This window comes from Python bivittatus, unplaced genomic scaffold (assembly GCF_059951505.1).
Source record: "Python bivittatus isolate LINGU-HERP-01145 unplaced genomic scaffold, Pbiv_v1 ctg000280_np1212, whole genome shotgun sequence".
Taxonomy (NCBI): Eukaryota; Metazoa; Chordata; class Lepidosauria; order Squamata; family Pythonidae; genus Python; species Python bivittatus.
The window spans coordinates 1,104,236-1,132,056 of NW_028277066.1; the positions used below are offsets into that span (position 1 = coordinate 1,104,236).

The 27,821-nt window shown below is 46.5% G+C and overlaps 1 protein-coding gene across 1 annotated transcript; it reads right to left on the bottom strand.

Moving 5' to 3' along the window:
* Positions 1-1,344: 1,344 nt before the first annotated feature.
* CASTOR1 (cytosolic arginine sensor for mTORC1 subunit 1) lies at positions 1,345-27,270 on the bottom strand. Its single transcript, XM_088143206.1, has 9 exons — positions 27,061-27,270; positions 21,345-21,415; positions 12,627-12,820; positions 10,946-11,078; positions 10,248-10,371; positions 8,356-8,463; positions 7,443-7,525; positions 4,412-4,506; positions 1,345-3,573 (listed from the first exon to the last, which is right to left on the bottom strand). Exons 1-9 carry the CDS (start codon positions 27,171-27,173, stop codon positions 3,508-3,510), a joined length of 987 nt encoding a protein of 328 aa, XP_087999332.1. The 5' UTR covers positions 27,174-27,270; the 3' UTR covers positions 1,345-3,507.
* Positions 27,271-27,821: the final 551 nt, after the last annotated feature.

The following is a 27,821-nucleotide window of genomic DNA, read 5'->3' on the forward strand; positions in this document are numbered from 1 at the left end:
CATCCATGTTTCATTTGGCCCGACGGAGGCTGGTGAGTGTGAAAAAATGCCATGATTTTATGCAACTTTTGTAGGATGGAAAACCCTTAGGCTTGTGCAGCAGCAAAAATCAAGAGCGAGTGGGCCCCATTTTAATAAAAAATACCTCTCGGGTCCCAGAGCCCTTAGAGTCATCGAGGCAACCCAAGATTTCTTTTCTTCTCATTGACTGTTTCTGTAAGACACACCTAACCAGCTCAAAGACTTGGAAACTGTATTCCTGTAACACACTAATCTTGGTTAGTTCTCATCTTGGTTGGTGCAGGGCTATAGCGCGTTGGGTAAACCTAGCGGATTAGGTCAAATTGATGCAACGTGTTTTGTGCAAATATAAACCCAGGAAAAGGGGTTAATTCAGCACCCTCTTTAGGTGTAGGGTGTAAAATCAAGCTAGTGCAGAAAGACGGGGCAATATAGAAACATAAACGCATTCTTGGGAGATGTGATACCTGGAAATCAAGATGACCAGAGCCCAAGATCAGCACTGCAGGGTATTTAAAATAAAGAAGCAATTAAACAAAGTGTTTTCGAAGACAGGTGCGTTTCTCTAGAATATTGTATTCTCACAAAGAGCAGACAAGGGGATGAACGTAGGTATGTCTGGATAGCATCACTTCACCACGTTTTTCCCCTGGGCTCCAAAATATTTTATCCCTCTGCACAGAGAAAACTAGCATTTCGAGCTTTCCACTGACGCTTCCTGTATGCAAGATTAATCTGGAGGGGAGAGACGGTTGCGTAGCGCAACACTGGAGCACCACAGCTGGAATCTGACACAATACAAGCCCCGCCATCTGTCGACTGTGGGAAAGACAACTTTAGGCTCAGCCCAAATTGGATTGCTTGCAGAGCCTCCCCACGCCCCAAATTTCCAATATTAAAGACTTGTTGCACTGGTGCAAAAATCAGGTTCCAACAACTTCACCTTTTGGGGTGCACGATGTAGTTCTGATTGCATTCAAAAGAGAAGCATGGAAAATTTTACTTGCAGGCTGAAGCACTCGGTTGCGCAATCAATAAATTAGTCTCTGGCTCCCTCTGCTGCTTGAAACTGCTTATCACTTGCATGTGCAATTTGGAAAATAAAAGATTTTATTTAGCCAGCGTTTCTCAACCTTGGCAAGTTTAAGATGGGTGGACTTCAACTCCCAGAATTCCCCAGCCAGCCTTGCTGGCTGGGGAATTCTGGGAGTTGAAGTCCACCCATCTTAAACTTGCCAAGGTTGAGAGAAACTGCCATACAGAGAGATGACTTAGGTGTGGGAGGCCTGTTTGCACATCTACCTATCTTAAATATAGCTTTTATCCCATGTCCAAATTTAAAAACACACACATCCATGCACAGGCCAGCTAAGTTCAGTACCCCAAAACTGGATGTCACCCACTAAATCACCAAAGACTGGAAAATTGTTCCACAGATGAGAGACACTGCTTTGCCGGAGGTTTTGAAAATTAAAAACAAAAAAACCTTTATTGCCAAAAATTTAAAACCATCCCCCCGCCAAAAAACAAAAGCCCAACAACCACAGAACTTTATAAAGAAATCTGAATCTTAGCCACAGCTACTGAGAAGTTTCCATTTGAGGAGTCTAGAAAAGAAGCTCAGCTTCTTAGCTTAATTTAGCACCAACAATCAAAAATAAGATCATGGTAGCCACCAGACAACCATATGAACGGTGCACCGCTGGTCACTTTCCTGAGCTCCCCCATATGTACATGTTTCAGGCCAACCCCTGTTGTTCCCAGTTTCCTCTCTTTTATTAAAGATGTCTTACCATACTGTAGTTGCTACTGCAACAGCCTATGGTCTACCTTGGGTCATGACTCTCAACACACCTCTTGCAGAAAGCTCCCGGTTCTAAACTTTCCAGCAAACCCCAAGTGTGTGAAACCCTAGACAGGTATAGAGGCAGAGTAAAATCTCCATCAGTCTACCTCCAGCAGTGAGAGGTCACCTACGGAGGTCACCTTCTATCTGTGCATTTGAGAAGGAAAGACCAACCTTCTCCTCAACGCAAGATTACAATCACAGGGCTTGAGCTGGACCATGGAGTGGGCAAACGTTCCCCATTCGTGGCAATCTGACTGGCGGAGAAAGAGGAGAAACAGCAGCACTGGGACTGCTACACAATCACACACCTTCTCTTTAAGCAACAGGAGCCATAGGCGAAAGACATCTAAACTAGATCTTCTTGTTGGTCCCAAAGAAGAAACCAGCGAGAGCTAACAAGATGTCTGCAAGGGGTGGAGACAAACGACACCCTGCGTGTCGCAACATCCTGGGACTTATGTACTTGCATCCAACTTCAGGACACTAGTACAAAAGGCCAGGTTTGCATTGTAACCTGACATGCGTTCTGTCATTTTTCAGGTCATTGTGGTTTATACCAGATGCCCACATATGCTTGCATGATAATTTGTTTTTTAAAAAGCTTAACAACAAGAAGGCACTCTAAGGCAGGGTTCCTTCACCTCAGGAACTTTAAGATGGGTGGACTTCAACTCCCAGAATTCCCCAGCCAGCCATGCTGGCTGGGGAATTCTGGGAATTGAAGTCCACCCATCTTAAAGTTCCTGAAGTGGAGGAACCCTGCTCTAAGGCATTAAGGCTTCCAAAAGGAGGAGAGGAAGCTGTTTTGACCCACGCCTCTCTCCCTACCCCAACTCCAAAAATATTTGACAACTAATGCTTCCAATCCATTAATTCAGAATGTAATACTGTTCACAGAAGGAAGGGAAGTTGTACGAGCACCGAAAAGCTCTCTTCTCTCCTTCTTTACTTCTTCTCTCAGCAGTCACTGAATAAAAGAAACTTCACAAAGGACACAGAGGCCCAATCCGCTCTCCTCCTTCCAGTCACTCTTCCAGCCATCTCCATATCAGATTTAAAAAGAAATCCAGTGTTTTCTACTCTTAGCGTCGGGCACTGAAAAGGAAAACCAACTCTAAAGTCGGGGCTGTTTTTCTCCAGATGCGTTGGGGCTACCCAAGTCCCTCATTCATCTGGAGAACATCGTCTCTGAAGAATGCTGTCCTTTCACTGCAGGGCAGGGAATGCCATTTGACAAGTTGCCCCCAAGGATGCCTTTCGAAATCTCAGAATATGTGCAAAATAAAAGAGAGAGAGAAAGAGAAAGAGAAAGAGCTCTTTCTCTGACCGAGAAGTCGTCATGTATCAGAATTCCTCCGCTAGTCTCTGAAATCTGTTCATGCAACTCCCTTGTTTGTCAGTCTGGAGAGTTAAGGCAACAAGGCACGTGCTTCTCTGTCCGGGGAGAAAGGATGGTACCCACAGCTGAAAATATTTGGGTGTGCTCCACCCAGACACAAGTCATCTCCCAGAAAGATAACTGGCTTGCACAGGAGCAGGGCTCTCTCTCTCATTCCAGGAACAGGGAATATGGCTGGGACGAGATCCGTCAGCTGGTCTTCGGAAACCCACATCCGAGACAAACAGAGCCCAGGCGGTTATCTCCCAGCCTCCTGCCGTTTCTGGAGCACGTCAATGACGTTGTCGATGCCTTCTTCCGGGACCTGCAGGGAATGCGGAGGGAAATGACTGGCTGCATTGACACCTTTCAGGAAATACCAAGCGGAGCCTATAAGGGAAGGCCCAAACAATCTTGGGAAATCATCTTCAGATTCAGATTTGTAATCAGATTAATATCATTATCAATAACAACATTTTTCATTGTCCTATTAAATTTGCCACCAAGTCATTCAGATTCCCAATAGCTTACAAGGGAAGGGGAAGGGGAAGGGGAAGGGGAAGGGGAAGGGGAAGGGGAGATTTAATTCACACTCCTAATCACACCCTATGCTTCAAAACAACTCAGACAACCAAAACCAACAAGAATGGATTCATACGAAATCAAAACATAATGTTGATAGCAAAGGATCACATCCCAAATGTTCTCTGGAAGACTTCAGCCTTGGCCAGCCTCCAGAAGGCCACTCAAACTGTTAAGAGTATCTGGCAAAGATGGCCAGTACAACTCACGCAAAGGCAAAAAGGTGCTTCTGAAGATGCAGGAGCACTTGCACAACGCTTGCCTGTGGCTCTTTAAAGCAGCTGCATCTTTTCTGTACGGCTGCTGCTCGCTGCTGCCCACTCACCCAATCCTGGTGGGGATGGGGGGAATGGATTTGGTTAAAGGAACTGCAAAAAGGTAGAACTCCAAAGGTCCTTCAGGTGCCAAAGCACCCTTTTGGCTTTAGCTCCAAAATACAGCCCTTCCTTGTTATGCAGTCAGCACCAGTCCATCGTTGGCTCAAGATGAAACTCCAGAGCCCTCGTTCTGCTCCACATGTGGAACCCTCAAAACAACAAATGCTTCAAACTCAGAACGTTCTCCAGCCCTTTGTGGCTTACCAAGGCGTGGTCAAAGTTGAAGGTGCTGATGTAATAGGCAGATATGTCTGCATCGGCCAGGGGTTCAGCAATCTGGGCCACTATCCCACATTCATCTGCAGAAGGAACAAGGGGAGACATCAGCTCAGCGCGGGGCCAAAATGTCCGCCAGAGATTCTTCCCAAGCCCTGAAGTTTGTCCAAGCAAGATGCCCCTTTCCTCTTGGGAATCATGGGAGATATTTTAGACTCCATCTCAGCTACATGAAATCATCTGCACTGATGGTTAGAAATGAGATCTAGCATGATGGAACTGACAGAAGCTTCCAAAAGCAGAATGTTTGAAAGGACATTTATTATTGCTTTCTCTTATCCAATAATATAGAAAAAGGAATAAACAGCTAGATGTTTTGGGATATTGAATGAAAAGGGTGAACTTAAAATTATGCAAGCGTTGCAATAAGGTATAAAACTGAGATATATAGTAAAGAATTGTATTTGATTATAAATGTTTTAAGAGATTAGACTAAAATTCATACATGGTTGGATATAGTAACATATAGATTTTAAACTAGAGACATTTTTGTTGAAACATGTAGTGAAGAATTAAGTATGTTTTGATAGTGGTTAGAACTGTAATTTTTAAGAATTGGAAGAATGAAAAAGTACCTATGCAGGAGGAAGTTATTGAAAATTATGGAATGTGCAGAGATGAGTTAAATTGATATTTGAAATTAGAGTAAGAAGATAAGTAATTTTATATGACACGGGATTTGTTTTATTAATGATTGGATGAGAAAATATAGCAATGTAACGGACTAGGAAATTTTATAATAGAAATTTGATATTATTATATATATACGCATATAATCGATGGATTAAAATGTACTACTAATCCTATTGAAAGTTAAAACTTTTTGTAATAAATGATTCTATAGACTAGCTATGAATGATTAATAATTGTCAATTGATAAGTATACAAGTATATTTTGAATAGATGATAGGAGAATTTAAGACAATGAAAGGGGCACCAACGAGTTGGTAACTGGTTGACACACGGTATAAAATGGAAGATGTTTTTTTTTTATGCTTCTGTATGTTTTTGTTTGTTTATGTATGTTTTGTGTTTGTTGTAAAGAATAAAAAATTTTATTAAAAAAAAAAAAAAAGAAATGAGATCTGGCTTCTTCCTTCTTCTTATCTTCCATCCAAGATAAGAGGACGGCAGCTGTCATTTTCTTAAGATACGGAGCTGGCTCAGCATTGTACTTCCCCAAAATCACCAGGTGCCGAGCAGACATTTTCCCGTCCAATCCCGCAACCCCCAAATTGGCCAGATGCTCTTCAAGTTTTCCGTATCTCTCCTGCCATCTAGTGGTTAAGCGTGTCTTCGTAGCCCAGATCTGATAGCCCTACCAAATATCCATACAGGTAGTCCTCGATTAACAACCATTCGTTCAGTGACTATTCAAAGTTACGGCGGCACTGAACAAATAGTACTTATGCCCAGTCCCCAAAGTTATGGCCGTTGCAGCACTCTTAGTCACATGATTGAAATTTGGTACTTGGCAGCCCACCTGCATTTATGACTACAGGGATGCTTCAACTCCCCCCACCCAACTATTTCTCGCCCCATCTCTGCCCTTTTTCCTGAGGCCAGGTGTGCCGTTCTCCAAACGGCGCACATCGTTCTTGTGATGCTTTGGAAGGTCTCAGAAGCTTTCCGCAGGCTTTCCGAAGCATCGCAAGAATGGCGCCTGCAATTTGGAGAACGGCACACCTGGCCTCAGGAAGAAGGCCTGGCGTGGCCAGCAGCTGCCTCGCGTAGGGCCAGGCCGGGCGCGCCTCGTCATCAGTGGAAGACGGCAAAGGTCAGCTGGGTACTGCAGAGCACAAGGTGGCGGGAGTGGCTGGGGCTTTGTGCTGTGGCGCTTACGTGGCCGGCCAAGACGTGGGGCTCGAAGCAGCGCTCTTCGGCAGTGACAGTGCTGGGGCTGAAGTAGAGGCCTGGGGGCGGTGGCTGCCAGCTGAGACTGCTGAAGGCCCCGGGCCTCTATTTTAGCCCCAGCGCCACTGCCATGAGGAGTGCCACTGTGCAGGGCAGCCAAAAGGGCAGAGATGAGGGGGAGATAGCTGGGTGGGGGGAGTTGAAGAGGAGGCAGAGGAGGCACTCCCTTACATTACTGACACTTAGGATTGGGAGGGACCAAGCTGGGAGTGGCGTGGATCGGGGTGGGTCCTTGCCTAATGACCAGCAGGATTCAGTTATCAACAGCAATGGGGTTAGGGTAGTGCCAGGATTGTCGTCACTAAGCGATGCAGTCACATCGCCCTTTAAGACTGCATCACTTAGCAACAGAAATTTCAGACCCAATTACCGTCATAACTCAAGGACTACCTGTATTACTTTGGCCGACTAAAGCAAATAAATTGCATGTTCGCTGTGAGAGAAACCCCTCCAGACATCCACAGAACTACATCTAGCCAAAATAAGAGGAAAAGCACAATTGGAGGATGCTAGACATCTCATGATGGAGTGAAGATCCTGGGAAGCAGGCAGAAGCTTTCTAACTGCAATAAAAGCCTTAAACAGACAACCAACTTGCGCTAAAGAAGAATTGGGTTGGAATTCCATCCCAGCCACCATTAAACCTTGTACAGGATGAGATGAGCATTAACAAGAAGGAACACAGGTGGCATGAGGGCATTTAGAAGGTCCTCAATCACCTTTGCATCAAGGTCAGTAGGTTACGAGTCAACATGACCAACAAGTGATCAACACGATCAACATGTGGAGGACCTTCTATTAGATCAGAGACCTGCAACTGTGATAAGAAGCAGACTTCACAATGTCTCATAGTTTATTAGGACAGAGTGGTGCACACTGCAGGAAATGTGCACGACAGTGGAAAGAAAGGTAACCTGATCGATGCATCTGAGAAAAAGGAGTTATTCTGCTTACTTCTGAGTTAATTACACTCCAAGAGAACCTACTATCTATAGTACCGTCATCATTGGAAAAAGGGTGGAGACCAGAATACAATGAAACTCACCAAAGCCAAGGGGCTGCCCGCCAATTCTCACCATCCTCCAGAGCTCTCCTGAGGAACTGGTCAACAGCAGGTCACTAGGGAACCTGGAAAAGGAGAAGGGGATCTGACTTTTTTCTACAATGTTATCCACTGGAGCAAAGCTAACCCAGATGCTTATTTGACTCAACTAAGGAACCCCCTAAGACTTCTTCTACCTGTCCCTTGTGTCATCCGTAGTTACAGGAAGTTCTCTACTCCACACCATGACTGGCTGGAGGCTGCATATGCAACCAGGCTATTTCTGCAACCAAAATGCTCAGCTCATATTGATCATTCCAGAGAAGAGCTTTTTTCCATCAGTACTTGGAGATATCTGGGATTGAACCCCTTGGCGTGAAAAATCGGCATTCTGCTACTGAACTACAGCTCTTGACAGTACTGTTAAGCAGTAATCCAAGTCACTGATTCAATTTGGCAGTTTCGACAATTGAAGTCCTCTCCAACACTGTAATTTGTCAGCCCACTGAGATAGCCCAGGCATCAGACTTCACAAGGATTACTGGAACTCTACTTTATTGTAATAAGATATAAGAACAGAATTTTGAGAGTTTGGCAGAGTTTCTCTCTCCCTGCTCTTACACCAAAGAGAACCAAGGTGGGACAATCTTGAGTTTCTTTCTTACCCCTTTTTCCTTCCCAAGGCTAAGCTGACATTTACTTAACCATTCCTGCATTCCTTCTGCAAGGTTATCTCCATACACCACTACACAACTCAAACAAAAATTCAACTTTCAAAAAATTATGAAATATCACTGCATGCATTATGCTGTAACTATTGCACCTGGTATAATTACTCCTACTCAAGAGGACGTCCCCAGCATTCCTTTCCCTTGAGCCACAGCAAACACAAAACTCCTCTTCGCATGGCACCTACTTCTTTTTGGTCTCTGCATCCATGACGATGGAGATGTAGCCCTCGATCAGTGAGAAAGCAAAGAAAGTGATGGAGTCCTGGTTGTTAGCAGCTCCTTCTTTTGGTGGGCTGAAAATGCCAAAAAAAGAGCATAATTTACCAAAGTAAAAGTTTGGACGATAAATATCCCCTTTTTTGGAAGTATGGGGTGGAGATGAAAACTGCTCCAGGAGGACTTCTCTCCTGCTATAAATGCAATGATGTATGGTCTTACCAAACTGCAGTTTAGATCAGACAAACTGATCACAGCAAAAAATAAGATTACAGGTAGTCCTTGACTTACGACCATTCAAAGTTACAATGGTGCTGAAAAAAGTGACTGGTCCTCGCACTTATGACCGTCACAGTGTTCCCCACAGTCATGTGATCAGAATTTGGGTGCTTGGCAACCAGCATGTATTTATGATGGTTGCACTGTCCTGGGGTCATTTGCGACCTTCCCAGGGGGCTTCCAACAAGCAAAGTCAACGGGGGAAGCTGGATTCGCTTAACAACCACGGCAAAAAAGATTGTAAAATCAGGCCTGACTCACTTAATGACCTCATCGCTTAGCGATGGAAGTTCCAGACCCAATTGTGGTTATAAGGACTACCTGTGGTCTGTTTAGGAATACTCTTTGATTTTTCAGATTTCTGATACTCTCAACCATGGTATCATTCTGGATCAGCACTGGGGTTTGGGAACCAGTGGCATTGTTTTACAGTGGTTCTCTCGGAAGGAAGGAAGGAAGGAAGGAAGGAAGGAAGGAAGGAAGGAAGGAAGGAAGACTTTATAAGGTTAGTATTGTTAAAGTCTCCTAAAACAATAAGTAAGGAGTCCGGATATTTCTGTTCTATGCCAACTATCTGGTCTGCTAAAGTCTGTATTTGAGCATGAAACTGAGCAAACTCAGGGAGGCAGTGCCTTCACAGGAAGGCCTGGGGCGATATGGTTCATGGGGTCACGAAGTCTCGGACACGACTTAACGACTGAACAACAAAAAATCTGTATTGCACTATTTGAGGAAGGAGGAGAACCACTGTAAAACAATGCCACTTGCTCCCCTCCTGTTCAACATCTACATGAAACCACTGGATGAAGTCAGCTGCTGGTCTGGGGCCCAGTATCATCAGTATGCTGATGATACCCAATTATTTTGAACCCAGGCTGGCCAAGTGAGGTTGCTGAGATCCATCAAATATTCTCACAAAGAAGGAAGATCCACATCAACTTTCTTCAGCTTTGCCCAGCAGCCATGGTGGCTAGGCATTTCTGAAATTGCAGTCCCAATGTATTTGGAGGAGGCCAAATTGGGGGGAAATTGCCCTAGGAAAGATGGAGTCTCCCTGTGCATCTACAAAAGATCATGGTGGGCACCCCCTGAATATTGTAGGGGGACCACTCCAGAAAATGGTTGCCATCATTAACAACTCAACAAGACTTCTTCTGCTGATCTTAGCTGAACCAGGCCCACAAGGGAAAGGATAACCAATCCATTATCCTAGTTGCAACTGGACTGTTTTCTGTCTACAAGAAAGGGAGCAGTTACAATGTCAGATAAAGGCCAGAATGATCTTTCAGATGTGCACCTTCTCAGGGACCACTTTAAAGCAGTCAATCCCAAGCTATGATGGGGGGCACATACACTCCTGAGATGTCCTCACTCAAACCATAAGGCCATGGATTAGAACCTGGGCAACTTCCAGATGGGGAGATCCCAGAACTTCCCAGCCTGCATGTCCACTGCTGAAAATCTCGAAGTATCCAGATTGGGGAACCCTGGGATAGAGCACTACTGGAGGATCTTTTGCATGTTCCTTTTTTCTTAGCAGCCTTCTTCTTTTCCACATGAGCAGCACCAACAGATCACTTACCTGGGTGAGTAGAACAAGACATCAATGAGTATGGTGGCAATGGCAGGCAAGGTTTCGGAGGCGATGCTGAGAATGCAGAATCTGTTCTGAGGGGTCTGCACTGGATGCACAGTGGCACTGAACTCTGGGAAGCAGAGAGAGACACATCCGAGACCCAATATAAGAGCAGGGAGCAACGGGCAGATCCGTGAGCATCGACACGGTCAAGCACAGCCATAAACATCTCTAGACTGCAAAACTCGAAATGACCACTAGATGGCAGCACACATTCAGAACACTCCCTCGGCTGCCATCTAGTGGCCTCCTGACTCTTTGCAGCCCATGTCTCCTGTGTCTAGTCAAGCACAAATGAGGAAAGGAAGAATATTATGGGCAGGAAAACAGGTGCCCAAGAGCACAGGTAGATATTTTTGCCCCTAGTTTATTCACCCACGTTTCTGGATTCGGACAATCCATAAACCAACTACAGAAGTGGCACAGAGGAAAACATGCTTGGTGAGTTTTCAGTTCATGGTGCCGTGCAAATGCCAAACATTGGGCTTTAACACGCTCTCTAGGCTTCTAATAAATTAAGTAACATTCATTTCATTTACACTACATGCAAGAAACTGGGGGCAGAACCCAACCATAAGGTCTACCAATGAAGCTGGACAGGCCATGGAATAAATCTGACTTGGCCTCAATGACAGAAAACCCACCTTGCTTTGGTTTGTGGAATCCGTTGCTCATGTCTTCACAGTTTGCAGGGACCGGTTCTCCATTCACCTCCTTATAGATTTCGAATTCACTTGCCAGGGTGTGGATGACCACAGGCAGATCCTTCTCTCGTACCTGAAAGGAAAACCAAAGGTCACTGCTGCTACATCGTGGCTTCCACCTTGAATCTGGACCTGGTTCTTGCTGGCCAGTTGGTCTCTCTGAGCCTCAGCCTCACCACTTTCCATTTACCATTGTGGGATATCATAATTCTCTCACCCTGCCAGCTGGTTCCAACTTCTTCAAACCAGGGTTGGTTCCAGATTGGAAAGAGCAATTTTAGAGCAAGGGTAGACAACTGGTAGCCTAGCCCAACCTCTTGAAATTTAGGAGCCAGTTCTCCAATTTAAATTTGCCAGGGAAAACCTGCAGTATTCTGGAGAGATCAATTATTTGGCCACATCCCTGCCAGTTTCAGCCCAACTAAAATTTGGATTCCACTATCGTGTTTCCTAAGGTTGAAAACAGAAAGTAATTTAGCAGACATCAGCAAGATGGTTCCCCGCCCCCCCCCTTCCAGCTAGTTTAACATTAATTCAGGGACTCCAGTTCTGAAATTGCTGGAGCAACTTGGAATTTCACCACTGCTTCCTTGAGAGGGGTGATGCCACCTGTCTTGAAAGAAGTAGTCGTGTGTGCTCTCTTTGATAACCAAGCTCTTCTATATAACCAACACCCTGTCTCCTATCTCTCCTTCCTGGGAAAGGCTGTTGAGAAGGTGGTGGGACAGGAGCTAGGCCTAGATAAAGCAGACAATCTGGATCCTTTTCAATATGGATTCAGACCTGGGTATGGGTCTGAAACTCCACTGGTTACTCTTGCAGATGACTTGTGGGAGGACTTGAACGCGGCAGGGGAGAATGGGACCTTCCTGGCCCTAAACCTCTCAGCAGCCTTCAATATCATCAATCATTGTATGCTTATAGACTACCTGCATGGCTTGGGGGTCAGGGCCCCACACTGCAATGGTCCTCTCACTTCTTGAGTGTTCCAATTGGTGGAGCAGAGCATTCAAGCCTTAGACTTTCCAAGATGGGGGGGGGGGCAGGATTCAGACCCTCCCTCTCAGACAGTCTGAGTGAGGTTAACCATTAGCACCAGATGAAGTATCATCCAGTTGTGTATCTTTGCCCTAGGCCAAAAGACATGCAGTCAAAAGTCATGACTCGAGGCTGCCAAGGGTCTGAATGGGCTTAAGCCCAGGAAGACAGAGTGGCTGTTGATTCAGAAGTCTTCTCATTCCACAGGAATTCCAACTAGACAGGTCCTGCTTTTTCAGCAGATCCTTCCCCTTGGAGGACCAAGTTGGCCACTGTTGGCAAGCAACTAGCTTTTGGTGTTGACATGACATGGCTGAATGGGTGGGATAAGGTTAACCTTATGCAAGAGTAAATCTGTTTGGGGCTAAATCTACCTCCTCCCCAGGGGGTGGTCAACTGATTGGGTTCACTGACCTTTTTTGGTGTTTCCAAACCAAACACCCTCCCATTTCCAATTCTCCTAGTTAAGTGTGTGTGTGTGTCTGTGTGTGTGTGTGTGTAGGGGGATCCCAACCTTTGAACTCAGCCCTTATCGTACCATGATACCCATCCCTGCTTTGAAACCAGCTACCCAGCGGCTCACCAAAATAAAATCAGTCTGATAGGTGGACAACATTAAGACTGAGACGTTATGTTCCGCCAGCGGTGCAATAACAGACTTTGCAATCTTGGTGACTCCTATAGGCTGGTTGTTGATGGAGGCACTGCCGTTGGACGAGACATTGAGCACTAGCCATGTGGAATCAACAACTTGCAGGAACTCAGAGGTATGTAGCTCTGGAAGAAATGTGGGAAAACCCCATAAAAAAGAACAGAAAGTCAACCAGGCAGAAAGCCACTTGATGGCCACCTTAGGCTCCCACATGATTCTTAGCTGATTGGTACATTATCCATTTACTCCTTTACTTTTTTGGGCGCAAATATACAGCCTGGATTCACACAGCATCCTAAACCTTTAACCCCGATCCATGAAACCAAATTCCTGGGTTCACCTAAACACTGGATAAGAAAACAAAAACAAGATGACATCTAAACAAGATGCCTTCATTCACCCCATATGATAAGCCAAACGTTGTGTGAACCACACGCCACCAATCTCATTTTAGTCTTATTTAGCATGCTGTTTAGCTTCTGTGTATGTTTGAAGATTTTTAACAATATATTATATTGTTGACCGCCTACCCCATGGAATGTTTAAAAAAGTGAGCCAGAAGCTCAAGGCAATTTGTTTTTTCTTCTAAGAAAAACTGGCAAGTTTTATCCCCCAGCTGCTCAGCTCTGATAGTACCGCTGCCAGCATGGTTGATATTTTCAATCCTTTCCTAGAAATGAAAAACTTACTTATGTAACAGTTCCCTCGAGAACAAAGTCAAGCTAAAATGGGCCTGGGAATTGGCAATTTCCCTTCCTTCGCAGGTGAATTCAAAACTAAGAAGAACTTCTTAGAAGTTCTTAGGAGAAGATCAGACTGAAAGTCCAAGAGTTGTTTCCTTTAGTGGCCAGCTGGCTCCCTTTGGGAATCTAACCAGTTAGACGTGAAGGTATGGATCTCTCATCCTTGCTCCAAGCAAGGGGTACCTGCAGATATCTTGGCTGCTTGGAACCCAGATGTCTAGACCCATCACCTTCACCTACCTCAAAGGTAGACAACCTCAAAGCATTTAAGGCAGAGATGCACAAATTTATTGAGTTAAGATTGCACCCGTCTTGGAGTAACACTGCAAAATCTACATTGCAAAGGGAGTCAGACCCCATCAGAAAAAGGAAGAGCAGACAGGATAAACATTAATTTAATCAAATCTTATTGCTTTTAACTCATTTCATGAACAGTTACGTTTTGACCCACAGGCACACTTTAGAATAAGCCACAATGCCTACGCTTGTTAATTTCCAGGTTTAAAATAAATCAGGGTGAATTAAAAAAAAACTTATTTACACTCAGAACCGGAAGGGAGATCAAGGGTTCTCCCGGATCCCATGAAAGTTGGGTTGTAAGTTAGACACCTATGATTTAAGGCCTCTGGGGAAGGAAATTAAAGAGGAAACTAATTTGGAAAAGAGGGCTACAAACTGGCAGGCAGGTGGCAGGAAATTCAGAATGGCTGTCCTCCAAATTTTGTTAAAAATTAAGTCACTTCATTTTTCAGATGACTGCATGTTTTCAGGGGACCTGGAAGCCTGTTTACGGCCCGCAGCACACAGATGAGCAAAGGTTCCCGTTCAGAAGGAACTCACGGGGGGCGGGGGGGGACAATTCGGCCCTCTTTTTCCCCCAGGCACAATTCCCACCCACCCCCCACCCCAAAATGCAACACACCAAGCATCACAGAAATGGACACCGGATCTCGGCAACCTTTCGGCCCAATCTCAGATTTACGACGCAGCATCGCTCAGAAGGTACAACAGCACGTTTCTAAATAAACAGCTCACAAATGCTAGGGTGCTGCCTTTACTGGAGCTATTCAAAACAACACAACAACAAAGAGGTTGGCATCGTTATTGCTGTTGTTCCCTTCCTCCTCCTCCCCCCCCTTCAGGAAAGCAATCCTCTTGAAAGAATTTCCAAGCAGTATAAAAAACTGTAAATAGAAATACAACCAGTATTATTTAAAAATAATTTAAGCTTCTTTCTGAAGTAATTGCTGCCTGTCTCTCCTCCTTCTGTTCCTTCCTTCCTTCTCTATCTCTTATCCCTCCCTCCATCTTCTTCCTTATCTCCCTCCCCTTTCACTTTTCCTTCCTTCCTTTGTCTCTTATCTCTCCCTCCATCTCTCCTTCCTTCCTTTTCTATCTCCCTCCCTCCTTTTACTTTTCCTTCCTTCCTCCCTTCCTTCCCTATCTCTCTTATCCCTTCTTCCTTCCTTCCTTCTCTTATCCCTCCATCTCTCCTTCCTTCCCTATCTCTCTTATCCCTCCCTCCATCTTTCCTTCCTTTTCTATCTCCCTCCCCTTTCACTTTTCCTCCCTCCCTCCCTTCATCTCTTATCTCTCCATCTCTCCTTCCTTCCTTTTCTACCTCCCTCCCTCCTTTCACCCTTCCTTCCTTCCTTCCTTCCTTCCTTCCTTCCTTCCTTCCTTCCTCCCTCCCTCCCTCCCTCCCTCCCTTGTTCTTCTCCCCTGCATGTTGGTCTGTGACCGTAATACGGATTTGATTCCACTGGATTCCTTCCCCCTGGACAGCAGGTTTCTCCCCCTCCCAGAAGAAACGGGGGGGGCTCCACTGCCTGTTCCCACAGGGGAGCGCGTTCCCTGGGAACAGCACAAGGATCACACCTTCCCTCCGCCTTGCAAATGTCCTGCCAAGGCCGCGCTGGAGGGAGTCCAGGCTCCGGCGATACAAAAGCCGCTGCTGCCAGCAAGGACTGGCCGGGCAGGGCTGTTTTCCGCTCCCGGCCCCGCTGGACAAGTGAAACCCCGTGAGATAAGCATCTGCTCCCCCTCGTCCTCGAGGGGAAGAGAAAAATAGATGTGCAACAAGGAGTTTCTTCCCCTTCTCAGAACTCCAGGATTGCCTAACAAAAGGGACAAACAGAAGCAGAGATATAACTTTAATTTGCCACGGCTGCAACTTCCTCCAATTTGAGGGCCCGCCCTTCCAGCTGGGGAATTCTGGGATCTGAAACCCAAACATCTGGAGGGCACCTATGTGGGCTGCCCTGCTCCATCCATCCCAAACAAATGGAAGGAAGTCCCAGGAAGTGACTTTGCACCAAGTTAAACCGGCTGATCAGGGTTGTTGCGCTGACAGTTATCAGCCCTCCTAAACCGATCCCATCTATATACAGATCCAGTTTGTCAGAATCTGCTAAACACCTTCAGCTCAGGAGCATTTTGAGCCATTTGGGGTGTTTTTGTGGTGTGTTTTTCTCCAGGAGCTCAAGGCACTCCTTTGCAATTGCAGAAGGTTGAGGGAGAGGGACCGGCTGAAAGTCCCTAAGGAAATTCCAGGACTAACAGGGCAAAAACAGAGAAAGAAAAAAAGGAGAGGAAAGAAACGACCAAAAGGGATTGCAAACGATGCGTCCATCAAACATTAAACAATATTTCAAAGTTTCTAAATTAAAGAACATACTCTATTTTTGAACAAATGTCATCAAATCTGTGCCCAAAGGAAATATCGTCCTTTCCTTTTACATTCCTCATTTGTTTAGTTTGGTGTTGCCTCTTGGTTTTATAGGTTTTTCTTTTTTCCATTTTCATTTTTTGCTAGAACTTGTGAAAATAAATAAGGGGTGGGGGTGGAAGGACGGACGGACGGAGCATTTGAACACGTCCTTCAGGTGGTGCTTGCTGTAACTTAAGCGCTGAACTGCTTCATTTCTCCTCGACCAGAATAGATACCATGAATGTCATTCATTACTTAGGTCTACTTTTATTTTCCACTTGCAACATTAGAGGTTTAGATCCAGTATAGATTTGAACAGGAAGTAAGCATGATATACCGAGACAGAGAAAGCATTCCTGTCTAGCCAAGTTGACACCTGGCCCATAAACTGAAACGAGGCCAAAAAGCACCCAGAAAACACTGGGGACTCATTTGTGGTCCATGACTGAGTTTCACCCTTCCCTGGACAGACACATCACACCAAGCTAGAATGTAGGATGACTGATTTTGCCTAAGCACAGCTTCCCCCAAGCCAGGTATCCTCCAAAGGATACTCCCAGAAGCTTCTATAGCCCTTGCTGAAAAGTCTGTGAGCTGGCCTCACATCTGGAAAGCATCCAAGCTGAGAGAGTTTGGTTTACATATTAGCACAACCTGGAAATCCAGCCAGCTGTTGCCTAGTCACCCAACTGTGGCTGGTGATGATTACGTGCCAATCAAGTTGTTGTCGACTCTTAGCGACCACGTAGACAGATTTTCTCCAGGACAAGCTGTCCCCAACATGGTCCTTCAGATCTTCCAATGTTGCCACTATAACTGAGTCTATCCCCCTTGCAGCTGGCCCTCCTCTTCTCCTCTTTCCTTCCACCTTTCCCAGCATTACGGACTTCTCAAGGGAGCTGGGTCTTTGCACTGATCAACTAATTATGTGCTATCAGCTGGGTATTGACTCTTAGCAACCACATAAACAGATTTTCTCCACGATGATCTTTCATTAACCAGCAGTGCCCCCATTGCCACTGTAACTGAGTCCCTCCACCTTGCTGCTGCTTGTTCTCTTTTCTTTCCTTCCACCTTTCCTAGCATTATGGCCTTCTCCAGAGAGCTGGGTCTTCACATAATGCATCCACAGTAGGATAATTTAAGCCTGGCCATTTGTGCCTTGAGTGAGAACTCTGGGTTGATTTGTTCATTGGTTTGTTTCCTTGGCTGTCCACAATATTCTCAGGAGTCTTCTCCAACACCAAAGTTCAAAGGCGTCAAGACTCTTCCTAACCTGCTTCTTCAAAGTCCAACTTTCGCTTCCATAGTGTCCCCCAGGGGATCCCATGGCTTAATTCTAATCTTTGTAGGTACAGTATAGAGCCACCATGGCATTTCAATATCTTTTCCAAATGGCCAAACACTCTCCTTGCCAACTTGCAGGTCTCTGATTCAACAAGGCTTCATAATGTTCCCGGTTTCTTAATGCTCAGGCATGGAGAGAAGGCTGTTTGCTGAGCAAGAGAAAAGCCTCCAGCAGCAAAATCAAAATGCAGGCTGCATCAAAGAACCCAAAGGTGTTACCACATCCCTTAAATTAATGCCGATGCCACTTCCTGCAAAGCAAAACAACTAAGGCCCTTCAGCTGCAAATTCCAGGAAGGAGTGAGCAAGAGAAATCCATTCCCACGTAAAAATGCACCTCATCCCTTAACAGAAGCTTCAAAGGACAGACGGTTGGCACACAGCTGCAATGCCCTGCCACAGGAACCACCAACATGGGGAGCCAGAAGCACGCCCAAACCAGGAAGTGCCCCATCTTCCTGGCACAAGCCACAGAAAGATTATTTGATAGCCTGCAACTCCAGAGAGAAAATCCTTATCTGCATATTTCTTTCCAGGCTAGCAAGCCAGCCTACAGATGTGCAACTAGCGATGGATGTGACGGGACTACTTTTCTGGGAAATTACAGAAGGATTCCTTTCAAAACAATGTAAAAAGCAGCACGACTAGATTTTGTAGGCTGAGGCATTTGGGAATCCAACAGCCTTGCTTGTTTAACTTCAAAACAGACCAAAAAAATCTAAAGAAATTGCTTTCATGAGATTCGGATACAGTCTCTGAAAGCCTGAGTTGTGAACTGGCAAAGCCAACGTTTCCCATTTCCACAGAACAGAAAACTCTGGTTTTGAGCCAACCAGAATTTCTGCATAAAAATTGGGGAAAATGCCAGCAAGGGGAAAGACTGACAGTTTCACTCCAGCTGGTCCTATTATTCCCCTTCTTCTAAAGGGCTCACAGCAACTTAAACATGATACCTCCTGTTCTGCAAGTATATGTCTCCTGAGCGTTAAAAAATATATATATTCTATTCAATTTTGCTTAATCATTTGTAAAACTGTTCTTATTGACTTTAGAACAATTCATTTTCAATCATCTGACACCAGAGTCACTTACTGGTCTGAGATGGGTGGCTATATAAATTGAATAAATAAAATAAATAAATAAATAAAATCTTTAGAAAGACACTTTGTACTTATTCCTGATCTAGGGGCAACAATAAAACTGTGGTCATCAGCTTAGATTTGCCAATCGGGCTACAATTTCTGTTGGCCTCCACAGGAGGCATCTGTAGGATCTCATGTTTTCATCATGGTAGGAGGACAACCCTTAGTCTATGATATCCAAAATCAGAAGTCTGACATCACCTTTTGGAATGTGGTAGTTGGAAAAGGTACTACAGTACCAGATTCCTCCTGATATCTTCATCCAAATGACAAAGGAAGCATTGCACCGCCCCTTTGAACATGCTTGTGACATCATGACACACAACAAGAGGGGCAGAATTCAGCTCACAGTGCATCAATGCTGCCCATCATTGTCCTCTCCCAGTAAACAGAGATGATGGGAGTTTGAGACTGACCATCTAGAGATGGTCTAGGGATGGTCTCTAGATGGCTTCCATTTGTTCAGCCTACCTTCTCTAGATGGCCAAGTCACCAGCCTGCTTCCCACCACACTTCAACCCCTACCAAATGTAGAATCAGATGTTATAGAAGCTAAGCCATAATATGGTTTGCTGGGTTTCAAGTTACTGTGTTGCATGAGCCCAACTATTGAGGTTAAAATCATGGCGCATGCCATATTTCTTTATTTCAGGTATTTATCAGATTTAGATGCCAGCTTTCATTCTCAAGCTGGTGTCCACCGTGCTTCCTCCTATAGTTCCAAACAACCCTGAGAAGTATGCTAGGGTTGGGGAGAGTGACTGTCCCCAGGTCCCTCATCAAGCTTCCATGGCTGAGGAGGACTAGAACCTGGGTCTCCCCATTTCTACTCTGACACCTTCACCACTATATCACAAAGGCTGTTGGGCTGAGACAGAGAGAGAGTCACCCAGAGTTTCAATTCAGAATTGGACTTGAACCTGATTCTCTCCGATGCCAGTCCAACTCCTTCACTAACAGCACCTCGAAACCCAGTCCCCAAATGGGTCCTGCTCCCAACTACTTAGGGTCCTTCAACATGTCCTGCGAAGCTTGGCATGCTGTGAGCCCTTAGAAATTTAGCCACTTACTCCACAAATCCCGGTTAACAGCAATTACAATTCTTGCACTTGGCAGGGGGTTGGACTAGAAGACCTCCCAAGGTCTCTTCCAACCTCATGATTCTATGAAGCTCAGTAGAAGCGTCACAGTGACCATCAAATCTCCAAACTTCAGATTCAAACTTCTTACAGCAAGGGGGAGCAAGGAGGTAAAGAAACAGCAACCTAGGAAATTGGCCCTCTGAACTCCACCAGAACTGAAAACCAGATGACTAGCAATTCCATTACAACACCAGGGCAAACTAGATGAAATAAAAATGCTTCTAATTCTGTCTCAGCAATGTTTTACAATTGCATATATACTGCAATAGAAAACAAAGATCCAAAACATGCACGCACACAGAACCACAACATACAGGTAGCCCCGCTTAACAACCATAATTGGGACCGTCAACTCCGCCGCTAAGTGAAGCGGTTGCTACATGGGAAATCACATGACGACGACTGTGCTTTCTGGCTGGAAGGAGACAAGACTACTCAGTTTCACACTTTTGGCTTTTGTTTGCCCCTTAACTGCTCCCCTGCCCTTTGGAAGGCTCAAGCACCTGCTTACCGTCTTCTACACATCAAAAGTAACGTGATCGCACTACAGCCCAGGTTGGGGCACACTACACAAATAGCTTACGGTACTCTCTTGAAATCCCTTCCTCTCCAATCTCTCTGCTTGGCAAATGGGGGGAGAAAAAACAAGCGATTTCTGTAGGTAATCTCTCCTTTGCCTGACCCTTTCCCACTGCTGGCACAATTGTATTGCTTTCGATATGCAGAGGAACAAACAGCTTACTCTCTTGAAATCCCTTCCTCCCCAATCTCTGCTCTGCGGGGGGGGCGGGGGAAGGGTCAGGTAAAGGAGAGGCTGCCTATAGGACTCAATTGGTCCCCCCCCCCTCCAGGCAGAGCAGAGAGATTGGAGAAAGATAGAGAGAGAGATGATAGATAATTTTATTAAAAGTTTTAAAAAGAAGAGAAAAACAAAAACTAATATAAAGTAAAGAAAAGGAAGGAGAAAAACTAACATAAAAATATGAAGCAAAGAAAGAAAACGAAGGAGGAAGAAAAAAAAACGTGCAAAAAGAAAAGATAAAAAGAAATAAAGCAGCTCCCAATTTTCTTGGCAGCAAATACAAGCATGATTACAAAATTATCTCTTACTCTACAGTTACAAAAAGAAAAGCTCACCTTTTTCTATTATCTAGATTTTCTTCCTAATCATCAAAACCACAAATCATGAGTTCATTTTTTTTCTGTCTGAGAGATTTCAAGAGAGTATTGTAAAGCTGTTTGTGTAGCGCACCAGCAGCTCCCAGCCCTGGGCTACTAGCATGATCACGTTGCTTCCGATGTGTAGAAAAGCAAACAGTTTATTCTCTTGTAATCCCTTTCTCTTCAATCAATTTGCTCTGCAAAGCGGGGGGAGAAAAAATCACAGGTCAGGCACAGGACATGTACTGACCATAATGGCAATCACATGACTGAGGGACACTGCGAAGGTCAGAAATGGTCGTAAATGGGCTGTAAAGTTATTTTTTCAGCATCGTCGTAACTTTGAATGGCTGCTGAAAGAGTGGTCGCTAAGTGAGGACTACCAGTACTCAAGTTGCTCGTACCTTTGAACCCTTCTTCATCCAACATGATGGTGTAGTCTTCAGGGGTTTCTGTTAAGCTAAAGAATCTGCACCTGGGGAGAGAGCAGAAAGCTAAGTTGCATTTGTGAACCCATTCTGGGAAAGCCTGCTCCCTTTGGACAGAAATTAGAAAAACCACCATCAGCACCAAGCAGAATCCCAGCCTGGATCCACCCCAAGATCCTTTCCTGCATCCCTACCTGGGAATTCCCTCTTGACCACAACTGCAAAAACCACCAGAGACAGCAAGCTTTTTTGCAGCTTCAAGACAGGAACTGCATGAATATAGCACACCATCGCCTTCCAGTCAAGCTGGGGACCCCACCAACACACGCGTGATGTTTTCTTCGCAACAACCTCGGAGTGAAAACCTTTCTTTTCTTCCAGGATGATTTTTTAAATTATTTTTTCCAGCTCTGAAATTCCCTAGCAGCCTCTCATCCAAGTAGCAACCAGGCTAGCTGCAGCTTAGCTTCTGAGGATCAGCCATGGTTAACTGGAACTGCCACCAGAACAAGGGAAAACCCTCTTAGATGAAATGGATTCCTGAGGACTCCTGGAAATTTTCCTACAGGAGCGATTTGCCACTGATTTCCTCTGCAATGTTGTTATTACTATGACTGACTTTCCAGTCTCGCCTACGGCCTTCAGAATTCCTAAGGAATCTCTAATCCAAATATTAATCAGGTCCAGTCCTAGCTTAGTGTGTCAAAATCAAGGGGGGGGGGAGGAGAAACTCCCACAAACATCCAAAGAAAAACTATAAAGCCCCACATACTTTGCATACTTGTCTTTACTGCTGTGTTTTTTAACACCCCCCCCCCAGCTTTTGATAAGTATTTGGAAAAATTGGCAACTCAAACTGCAACCCCAGTCAATGTTCAACAGAGCTCTTTTTTTATAACAAAATCATCCACAGAGGATCCCGGTTCCTTTCTGAGTCTGACTCAACGTGCCAACGTGTTTATTATCTGGAAAGCTTCAGAAATACCCAAGGCCCGATCAGCTGAACAGCTTACCGTTAAGGCACCCGTGCCTTTTAAAAAAAGAAAGATCTTTAAACAGTTTTTCAGCAGCAAAGCGTTGTCGCCAGAAGCATTTAAACCCAGCATTCTTCTCTCTGAGAAGTGGAGACCCCATTATTTTCAGCCACTCAGTCATTCCCCCCCCCAATTTCTCAGGCTGCCCCTCCGGGTTGAAAAAAATCCACCACCACGGACATGGCCTGGTGATTTTTGAGTAACACAAGAAAATAACCCAGCCACGAGATTATTTTATGTGCAAAGATGGAAAAATTCAGCACTTCCCATTTTGGAGGAACGGTTGGTGAAGACAATATCTGCATTTATTGGCGACTGGAAACCTCTTGTGGACTTTTTGTGGAAAAATGAAACAAATGAACCTGGGATTCATGGCTTTGATGATTCGACAGAATACATTATAGAAAGAGTATTATGATGTAACTTTAGAGAGAGGTTAAAGTATAATTACTTATAACTGCTGTGAAGAATATTGGAAGCTACTTGCTTTGAAACTTTTTCCTATTTTTCTTCCACTTCCTTTTTCTTTTCGTGCACTCTTTGCTTCCTCTTTCATTTCTTGCTCTTTTTGCTCCCTTACTTTATATTCGTTCGTGTGTGTTTTTACCTCCTTGTTCAAAAGTTCCAATTAAAATCATATGCAAAAACAGGAAGAAAAAAGATGACCCAACCATGCTCCACCACAGCCACGCAACACAAGCCTGTTTAACCACTACACAGTGAGCCGTGCCCTTTCGTCTGACACACAACTTGTTTATTCACTTGAAACAGTTCGGGAAAGGAAAAAAAAAATGGTTGTTTGAGCAGAGGAAATGGGCTAGAATGAAATGGGCTGTTGATTCACGTGAAATGCTTGGACTTTGCGCATGGAACCTAAAACTAATTTCGGGCAATGATCCTTGGGAAGCTGCGTTTGCCGGGAAGATGTGCAGTGAAGTAGGCTGGGTTTAGGTCAAGATCGTGTCCCACTCTGGCCAGGGACCCACCCCGGTAGCCTTAAAATGCATCATTTTCCCGCAGCTGGTTTTCAGGTATTCAGGGATAACCCTGGATTCCAGCGTGATTCAAATCAGGCCAATTCAGGATGCTGAGTTCAGAAGCACTACCTAAATCAGTGTTGTTCAAACTTGGCAACATTAAGATGGGTGGACTTCAACTCCCAGAATTCCCCAGCCAGCATGGCTGGCTGGGGAATTCTGGGAGTTGTAGTCCGCCCATCTTAAAGTTGCCAAGTTTGAAAAACATTAACCTAAATACTGAATTGTTTCATCAACCAGCCAGATACTGGAAGGGAAAGTTCACCATGGGGGTGAGCTTAAATTCACAGAGGGTTAAGTGAGCTGAAACAAGGTCCCAGGTGAGGAGGAGAAGCCAAGGAGGAAGAGAAAATGGAGAAGCCAAGGAGGAAGGGAAAAGTGACCCAGAGGAACTGAAGGAAAAACAGAGTAAAGAATTCCCATTAGCAAATTGCCTGGTTATCACTGGCAATCGGAAGTGCCGTATGGGCAGTTAAAGGGGCTGTATTACTCTTATGTGCTTGGCAGAAGTGTGTGTGCACATGTGTGTCTTTTCAATAAGGTCACAAATAGATTAAGAACTTTCACAGGGGTGGGGGGGAACTGAAGCAATTTCCAGTCTGAAAAACCAACGTTTGGCTATCAGAATGAAAAGTCTGGTTTAAGGTTGACTTGGGTCGCCTCCTTCTGCCCCCCCCCCCCGCACAAGAATTAAGCCAGATTTTTCATCCTAACAGCCCGTTGGTTTTCCAGATTGGAAATGGTTTCAGGCTTGTGTCCAACGCTCCTTAAGGCTTTTAAAAACAACGCCAGGAGGAGGATGGGTAGCCCTTCCAAAAAGAAGACCCGTCAACTTCCAACAAATGAAACAAAGCAAAAATAAACTGAGAAAAGCAAAATGGGAGAAAAGCAAGCTATATTCTCCAGAACTGTCTTGTTTTTAAACCCTAATGAGATCTACGCTAGCTCTGTCCTTCTGCAAAGGCACCGTTTTGAACTTTGCTTTTCAGGTTAGGGTTTCTTAACAACCAGCAGAGGAAAAAGGAAAAAGCAGCTCGTTGGCACCGTTTGGAAGCTGCTGAGTCTAAAGAGAAAGTTAAGGGGCCAGACAAGACGTTGAGTAGCTAAAGGAAGTAGGAAACGGCCTGGAAAGCAGGAACTGGTGGAAAAACAATAGGTGGTGAAGCCAAGGAACTGGGCTGCAGAAGGACGCCAAAGAGAGGCAAAGAACAAACTAGGAAACAGGATCAGGCCACAAGGACTGGAAGGAAAGAGAAGGAAATTTGGGAGAAGGGTGGGGGGGACGCACAGCATGCTGGCCTGGAAATTATGCAACTCAGAGCAACTGTAAAAGATCAATTTCCCACTGTTTTCAAATTTTTGGCTGGCAGGCATCTGGTTTATTGTTCCTGCAAGTGTGCAAAACATCTTATGAAACAGACATAGGTTGTTCCAGCCAATTACGGTCAGTTTGGTGCTGAGAGGGAGTCGAGGGCCTCCAGACCAGTGCTTCTCAACCTTGGCCCCTTTTAAGACGGGTGGACTTCAACTCCCAGAATTCCCCAGCCAGCATAGCTGGCTGGGGAATTCTGGGAGTTGAAGTCCACCCGTCTTAAAAGGGGCCAAGGTTGAGAAGCACTGCTCCAGATGTTCTGAACTACGACTCCAAAAGTTCCCCAGGCTGGAAAATTAAGGGAATATTCTCCGTCGGCTGAGAATCTCTACTACGACGACAAAAGATAAGGAAAATTACTTCTGCAAAAGCTTTAGCCATTCCTACGGGGGGCGGAAACAGAATTCCTCCATCGTTATCAAGACTTGACTACCTGCTAACCCTATCCGTTCCGCCAACTGGCATTTTTATAAGCCGGATTCGCCCACAAACTAGAAGCCAGCCCTGAGAACGGGGCCCAGAATTTCTGCATTAAAAACGGCACCGGCCTCCGGGCAGCTAAAAAACGCTGATTTGTCGTGTTATTTGCAATCCATCCCATCGGCCGGGTTTCCAATCCGTTTCCACCCCTTTTTTCCCCTGGTGGGAAACAAGTTAAAAAGTCCCCTATTGTGGGGGAGATGGGCGGGGGAGAAATCCAATAAATAATAATAAATAATAATAAATAAAAAACCAGAAGGAAGGCGAGGACCAGGGGGAGAACCGCGGCAGGTATTTTGCACCCAGCCCGCTTTTTAAAGATCCACCTTTCGGGATCCTTTCTCCGATTCCAAGCAAAGCTCCGCTGGTCGGGACGGCCCCTGGAAAAAGAAACATCTCAGGAATGAGAGAGGCCAACTCTTGCAGCCAACTGCAGGGGCGGGAAGAATTTAGGAAAAAATAAGTGGTTTCCAGAGGGGAAAACATAAATGGTTTCAAGAAGGATTGGCTGCAGGGTGGAAAGAGGAGAGTGGTTTGGGCTGCACTTAAGAGGGAAAAAAAGGGACCCTCCCAAGCTAATCCCGGTCCAGGAAGACACTTTTCAAGAACTGGGGAGGGGTTCGATTTCAGCAACACCCCCCCCAAAAAACCAGGAGCGATCGGAGCCAGGAGTCGTGGGCATCTTTTGGGGCTGAAAAGATCCTGCAGGATCTGCTTGGTCAGCTGGGAGGGCGCTGCAGTCTGCATTCCTGAATTTAAGGGGCAACTCCAACCGCACGGGGGATGATGGGGAATGTAGTCCAAGCGCTCTCGAGGAGCCCAGGGTGGAGGAAGAGCTTCTCATAAAACCCCGCTCCAGGTTGGGGCTGATCTTTCACACACACGCCCCCCAACCGTCTCTCTCTTTGGCTCAATTGCGCAATTCCTCCCCAGGGCTCTGGTTCACGTGGGTCCTTCTGAGTCTCCCTCCACCCTAGGAAGGACTACAACTCACATCACCTCCATCCCTGGTCGGGATGGTGAGAGTTGTGGTCTAAGCAAAGCAAAGAGGATGCAGGTATTGGGGGAAGGTTCGGGACCAGGTCTCCCACCTCTGGCCTAAGCAGGCAACCGGCTGCAATACTCCACAGCGCCACGTGATGGCGGTATAAAGCATCTTTGCTGCCACCTAGGGGGCTTCTGGGGCACTGCAGTCCAAATCCTACCCCAGAAAGTCTGTGGGCACCTTCACCCTACTGAGACCCAGGATGTGGTCCAATTGCACAAGACACAACCCTGCACTGTCCACACGTGCACCAGGCTGCCCCTCTCCTCCCCGAACATGTGTGTATGCACACCCCCATATGGGGCTCAACCCTTAACTTGCAACGCACGCAGCAGAGAGAGTTGGTTTCCCACGTATAAACTGGCCCTTAGGCAGCCCCCCCCGCCCCAGTTTGGTGCACGTGTGTAAACACCAGACCTGATCCGCGCCTTTGCTACGGCCGGTGTCCAATCCAACAACAGCCCCGGATCCCGCGGCCGCAGGATTCCAAAACTCCGCCTGCGCAGCCTCTCCAGCCCGCCCGCGGCGACACGCGTGTCTGCGCCTTCCCGCACGCCCCAATCCCCCGCCTGCGCAGCCTCTCCAGCCCACCCGCGGCGACACGCGTGTCTGCGCCTTCCCACGTCCCAATCCCCCGCCTGCGCAGCCTCTCCAGCCCGCCCGCGGCGACACGCGTGTCCGCGCCTTCCCACGGCCCAGTCCCGCGCGCCCGCCCGCCGCCCACCTGCTGCGCTGGGGCAGGAGCAGCATCTTGAGCAGCGGGTGCGTGTAGAGCCGGAGGCCGCCGCGGGCGAGGCTCAGGACCCGCACGCGGTGCTCCAGGATCCGCAGCTCCATGGCGCGCCAGCCAGCCAGCCCGACCCCGCCGCTCGGCTTTACGCAGGCCGGCCGCGGCGCCGCCTCCTGCCCCGGCCGGCCCGGCCCCCGGGCCCGCCCCGCCGCGCTTCCGCTCCGCGAGCGGGCGCCTCTGAGCCGGTGCAGAGGGCTCTCCCTGCAGGCGGGAGCGCGCCGTGCAACGACGCGCGCCTGGCGCGGGCTCTGCCTCTGCGCCCTGGGCGCGTCCGCACGACCCGCTCCGCCTCCTGCGCTGTCGCGCGTGCACGAAGGCCGCCCGCGCGGGCTCGCCGGCCAGGCTTTGTGGCCGGGCCGTCCGCGCGCCGTGACGCGCCGGGCCCCTTTTCCGTGCGCGGCCGCCGGTCGTGCGGTCCGCTAAGCTGCGGCTCAGCTGGTTAATGACCTGCTAACTGTACGCGCTGCCTGCCTCCCAGCGACTCTCGCCGCGGTCCGCTGAATACGGAAGAGTCCGGGAGGCGCAACGTCGGGCGAATCTTCCTGACCGGCGTCCGCTTTTGGGACCTGAACATCAAAACCGTAGTTGAACGGTAAACTTAAAACTGCGAAGCGCAAAGGCGTCACACTGTAGTTTAAACCCCAAGGAGAGCTAATGTGGTTTTAAAGAGAGACTCCCCCAAAACAGCTGCACCC

What these genes read in the sequence shown, in the direction of transcription:
- CASTOR1 (XM_088143206.1), bottom strand. Translation starts at nt 27,173, where the DNA reads ATGGAGCTGCGGATCCTGGAGCACCGCGTGCGGGTCCTGAGCCTCGCC. An exon ending in GGATGAAGAAGGGTTCAAAG is followed by an intron (nt 12,821 to 21,344) that starts GTACGAGCAACT and finishes CATTTCTTCCAG; the next exon opens with AGCTACATACCTCTGAGTTC. An exon ending in TCAACTTTGACCACGCCTTG is followed by an intron (nt 3,574 to 4,411) that starts GTAAGCCACAAA and finishes CATTCCCTGCAG; the next exon opens with GTCCCGGAAGAAGGCATCGA.